The following is a 5,592-nucleotide window of genomic DNA, read 5'->3' on the forward strand; positions in this document are numbered from 1 at the left end:
TCTGTGCATGCATCTCAAAGCATATGCACGTTTTTCAAAGCATCCTAAGAAAGGATAAGTTAAAAAGTATCCTTGGCACCTTTCCTTAAGCGCGCATGCAAATTCTGATGTGATAGGCTAGAATCTTTTAAAGTACTATTTGTTTGCTGGAGATTCTCTGTTGTCGACGGCGCAAACTTGCCAAAGAGTACGACAAGATATGTAGCTATAGGCCGACCGGGTGTCGCTTGGCCAGGACATCACCATCTCGTCCATATTGAATGGAGCTATCGGCCTGTTCTTCACTCGGCCTTACTATTGTCAAAGAGACACATTTTGCCCGATCGGACCTTGGGTCCGATCAAGGTCCGATCGACCTGCGCGGTAGGTCGGGTAACTTAGTATTTAGATCTGGACCTCGACTGCAAGTTGAGGAGGGCGACTGTTCGGATGGTCCGGTCGGCCTTTCATATCTGATTGGCTCTAGAGGCCCGCTCAGCCACCCCCGGTCTATGATTTTGTAGTCCATCCAACCTTGAGATTTTGATCATTTGACTTTGATCTCTACGTCAACTGGTCTTTATTTACTTTGACCCACTTTTAGGGGTCTTCTTTATCACCATATCAATCAATACTTGTCTATACAAACTATACCGCTATATTGAGCATGACCTAAATCGAACCAAATGGAATCATAATATGGAATTCATGAACAAACTTTATCACTCGATTCCCATTCAATTCACATGGTCAATATTTTATTATGCACAATAACAACAAACTTTCACCATCATTTCCACTTCCTGATTAAAAAAAAGGATAATATCATCTTTAGTCAACCATCCACTAAATCACAAATTATATATATATATACACATATATATATAAGAAATAAAACGATAGGGACAAGCACTGATTTCACGTTGTTTGTGTGTTGTATTTTGATTGTTTCGTAGTCATATTAATAAAATCACTCGATTCAAGTCTATATTTAGAACTTAATGAGATCGCGACTTAAAGTGAATTGTATCAATATTGAATTGCGTATCTTCGTTTGGTTTTGGCTTGGAGTGTAATTGATGGGGTTCCACTAACGAACTGTTCATATAGAAGGACATAAAGCGTGATGATATCTCATATCGTCGGTATCTGATTTGCTCCAGGTCAGTAGGACATGTCTACATGACCCCATCCTGAGCTAGTTTATTCATCTTGTTGAGTCGTCATTTGTCTGGGTCATACTTGGGCGAGCTACCGTTGGTTCGACCTCCCAATCTGCCAGTCTTTATTCAGGTACTCGAATGTCAAGCACCCAAGCACTCCAAGTCCGAGTGAATTATGCTCCCGAGCCCCGATCTGGCGAGTCTTTGTCTTAAAGCAATTCGACGCAACAGTGAAATATGTCTCTTTGACTTCTCTCCATGAGGTACGTCCCTTATGCTTCTCTTTGCGAAATGCGTCCCTTGGCTTTTCTCCGTCAGAAGTGTCTCAGGCTTCCCTCAGTATATGAGGGAGGTGATGTTATTCCTAGAGAATTCTCTATATTACTATACTTTTTTTATCCATCTTCTTTTCATATATTCTAGTCATCCTAATGACTTAGGTATCGTAGGAACCTAAGTAACTCCCGGTGAATCCTTTACAGTCTATTTGGGAGAAGACGGTGGAAGGATAAATAAAAGAAAGTTAACTTTTAACCTTGCTTGAAAAGAGGTGAGGGGAATGAAGGAGAATTTTAATTTTATCCTCCCTTACGGATGTATTTCATTTTGAAGGGTAAGAAAGTTATTTTCCTTCTTTCGCAACACCTCATGCGCTAGTCACTACATCCATCCGAGAGGACCTTTCATTTCCATTAACGAACCTCTCTAAGATGCTACTTTGTACTTCAATGATTCGAAGATATTTTATGGGTGATTTTTATTTAACACTAAAATTGAACATATACTTCGAACCCACCTTTTGATGCTTCATTTTGAAAGAGTAGTTTCCAAAGTATCGAATGTCTTGAAATGATGTTTGAGTAAAGGAATAAAATGATAAGATTTTTAGTACTTCCTATGTTATAATTTTAAAATAAAAGTTTTTTTTTTAAAAAAAAAACAGAAGTAAAATGACAAGAGTTTTGATAATGTAATGAGTGTTTTGGAAAACTTAGAATTTTTGAGGTGCTTTTACTCCCTTTGCAATAATAAATTTCCAATTCCATATATATTTTTTTCAGAGTAGGAAATGGAATATATTTATTTCTGGGGATGGGATCGCAAGATGGAGAAATTCCCAGCAATTTGTTTGTTAATTGATCAAGCAGTCACAGGCGTCTCCATGGCCACGTTGCCGGCGGAGTAGCGGATGTTTCCGGCGGCGGCGGAGGCGACCTCCGCCTCCTCCCACAGCTCTGGCAGCGCCTCCTTCATTTTGTGGATGCTCTCCAGCGCATAGTCCGCCCCTTTAACTCGATGACGAGTCCCAACCTGAATCAATCGCGATCGAATAAATCCAAAAAAAAATCATCGAAATTATGCTTCAAATTTGATCTTCACCAGCACGGTGTGCAGCCCGGCGCGCTTCCCGGCCTGGATGTTCCTCGCGCTGTCGTCGAAGAACACCTGCAAAATAATAATAATAATAATAATTAAATTTTATTCTCAGAAAAGCATTAAATCTGCGTTTGCGATCGCGGAAAAGCAATCAAAATTTGATCTTTACGGTTCTGTGCGGATCGATGTTCGCGATCCTCAGCGCCTGCTCCATGGCTTCCGGCGACGGCTTGCAGAGCACCGGCGTCTTCGGCAGCTCGACTCCGTCGACGCTCGGCCCCCGCGCGAAGTGCCCGACGATGTCGAACACTCCCGCCGCCGCCGGTGTCGAAGACGAAGGCGGATTCACCGTCTCGAAGCATATGATCCCCTCGAAGCAATCTTCCAGCCCCAACCTCTTCAGCACTTCGAGCGCATGAACTTTATCAGCGTTCGTAAACACCTTTTTTTTTTAAAAAAAATAATAATAATAATTAAAATCATCACAATAAAAACCATAATTAGCAGTAAAATCTTGTAGAAATTACACATTTAAAAAGGGGGAAAAAAACTTACAAGTTTGCGAATTGAGAGGCCCTGCAAGAGTTGCCTTAGAACAGGATCAGGCTTTAGATTCTCATAAGGTAATCTTCCATGAACAAATCTGAATTAAACAGTGAAATTAAGACATAATTTTCTTCTTTTTCTTTAATTTTTCACAAAGCTTTAGATTTAATACCTGTGATAATCATCATAATCAAAGCTGTAGCCGATGGCCTGAAGGATTAACAAGAAGAAAACTCTGTTTAATTGCTCAAGAACAGTAACTGAAACAAAAACCTTAATGAACAGGAAATCTGAAGTACCCTTAAACCGGCCATTGTTGTGCCGTAGTTCTTGTAAAGAAGGTTGCCCAACTCCGGCACTATGCTCTCTTCAATCCCTAATTCCTCAACCAAATAATCTGAAAGATCGAAACCAAAATAGATCAAAAAAAAAAAAAAAAAAACTGAAAAAAGGGGGAAAAAGACAGTTTCAGAATCGAACAATACCTGCAATGTTCTTGCAGCATGAAGCTGCCATACCGGAACTCAGTGGATACAGGGTGTCGTCGAGATCTGTGAACAAGAAGAAGAAAAAAAGGCAAATAAAGCTAGAAATCAGTGAAAAGGAAGTGGGCGAAATAAAGTCAAAGCTGATAAAGGCAGAAAGATTCTTACCAAAGAGAAGGCAATCATATTTAGGCCTCTGCGCTTGCCTGTAGCGAGCCTCGTAGTCCATGTCGATAGAGCAGGAGCTTCGAAACCATGAAAAGAGTGTTATAATTGCACAAAAATGAGATTTTTACTATAAAAAAGTCAAATTTTTGGGGGTTCCGAATTAGGGTTCATCAAGTCCTCTATATATCTTCTCCCCTTCTGAAACAGTTCCATCTGAAGCTTACCGGAAGAAGAAGAAGAGCAATGCAGCAGAGATCGACGTGCGATTCGATCAAGAACAAGGAGTAAGAGAACTCCTCAAGATTTTTTATAAAATTTTCGATTAATTTTCTCTCGTTGTTTGTGATGAACCAGAGGAATGAAGCAATAGGCGAAGCGAAGAGGGGAGGAAGAAGGCTTCGAGGCGAGGGCTTAAATAAGCGACGCCCCCGTCGCTAAGCCGCAATTAGCAACTTGATCACCACGCTAATGCTTAATCAATCATTAACTAATCAACTTGCTAATCCATTTTTTTACTAATTAATCATAGTTTTTTTTTTCAAAGCAAACAAATAAATAAAAATTAATTTCTGGAGTTCATGCCTTCTTTCCTTTCAAACACTTGGCCATTTTAAATTCATAAACAATCTTTTTTCCTTTTTCTATCGCGGTCGAAGACAAAGTGTTCTAAAGTGTTATTTCACTATCATCGAATGTTTGCACTCGAAATTTCTCCTCGCAAAGAATCTATTGGGAGCCCAATGGTACTATATGAAAATGTCGCTTATTCTCAATATGATAAAACTTTAGCTCGATTTGATTCTCAACCCCCCCAATAACCCTAGCCCTAAGCACCACCTACCCCACAACGTATCCCTCAATAATAGATACCATTGCAAGCAAGCTGGACTCCATCATCACGAAGCAACATGATTAAAGAGTCAAATAAGTAGTTCGAAGAGGCATCGTGGATTATTTTAAAGTGGACAAAATAAATACAATAATTGACAAAAAGGCCTACTTAGGGTTTTGGAATTTTTAAAAACCACATCTGAATTTTAAACTTTTTTAAAATACTTATTTCTCATTTTACCCTCCCGACCAACTATTATTGAACAATAACATTGTGGCATTGAATTTTAAAAAACAATAACACTTTAGTGTGGTATAAATCTTAAGTATTGATTTTTAAAAATCAATATCATAATAGTATTGTTCTTTGAAATTTAGTACTCTAATAGTATTATTCTTTTAATACAATACCGTAATGATTGATGAGAAAGATAAAAATGAGAAATAACTCATCCATAAGAAATTTGAAAGTTTAGGTGCATCTTTTAAAAATTTACAATTTTAAATGTTCCTTTAGTCAACTGCCAAAATAAGTACATGCTTTCATGCATGAATGAAGAACTCAGAGTTTGTATCTTCTATCGTGTGTTGCCCTTTTATCTGTTATTCGAAAACTTAATGTAAGTATAAACATATTTATAAACTTTAATTTTGGTTTAGAAAACTTGTAAAATTGAATTATTGATTTATATATATATATATATATATATATATATATATATATATATATAATTTTGGGAGTAAAATTGGATATTTGCTTAAAATCTTGGGCATTGCGTTTTGGACCAACCAAGAAGATTCATATTGAATATGAGTTGTTGGTCCAAAAGGCTTGTCCTTGTACATTGTGGCCTCCAGATGGAGTGCACTGGCAATTATTGCCATTGTTTCTATCTAAATAAATATTTTAGACATCTATTATTTCAATCATTACTATCAATTTTTTATGATGAAATATATTATATATTTTATACATTTTAATAAATTTATCATTTTTAAAAAAATTGATTAATTGTTTTCTCCTTGTAATCAAACATTTGATT

At 37.4% G+C, this 5,592-nt stretch overlaps 1 protein-coding gene across 1 annotated transcript; it reads right to left on the reverse strand.

Annotated features, from left to right (window-relative positions):
• Positions 1-2,248: 2,248 nt before the first annotated feature.
• On the reverse strand, positions 2,249-4,115 carry LOC122015416 (uncharacterized protein C24B11.05-like). Its single transcript, XM_042572288.1, has 9 exons — positions 3,943-4,115; positions 3,719-3,795; positions 3,551-3,616; positions 3,365-3,462; positions 3,238-3,275; positions 3,075-3,162; positions 2,689-2,961; positions 2,523-2,588; positions 2,249-2,453 (listed from the first exon to the last, which is right to left on the reverse strand). Exons 2-9 carry the CDS (start codon positions 3,777-3,779, stop codon positions 2,283-2,285), a joined length of 861 nt encoding a protein of 286 aa, XP_042428222.1. The 5' UTR covers positions 3,780-3,795; positions 3,943-4,115; the 3' UTR covers positions 2,249-2,282.
• Positions 4,116-5,592: the final 1,477 nt, after the last annotated feature.

The sequence above is a fragment of the Zingiber officinale genome, chromosome 8B (assembly GCF_018446385.1).
Source record: "Zingiber officinale cultivar Zhangliang chromosome 8B, Zo_v1.1, whole genome shotgun sequence".
In the NCBI taxonomy this organism is placed as follows: Eukaryota; Viridiplantae; Streptophyta; class Magnoliopsida; order Zingiberales; family Zingiberaceae; genus Zingiber; species Zingiber officinale.

Bases quoted from the DNA above. Each gene is read 5' to 3' on its own strand.
- LOC122015416 (XM_042572288.1), bottom strand. From the start codon at position 3,779: ATGGACTACGAGGCTCGCTACAGGCAAGCGCAGAGGCCTAAATATGAT. The intron at 3,463-3,550 runs GTATTGTTCGAT...TCGATCTTTCAG, and splicing joins ATGCTGCAAGAACATTGCAG to ATTATTTGGTTGAGGAATTA. The intron at 2,454-2,522 runs GTGAAGATCAAA...CGATTGATTCAG, and splicing joins CCGGGCTGCACACCGTGCTG to GTTGGGACTCGTCATCGAGT.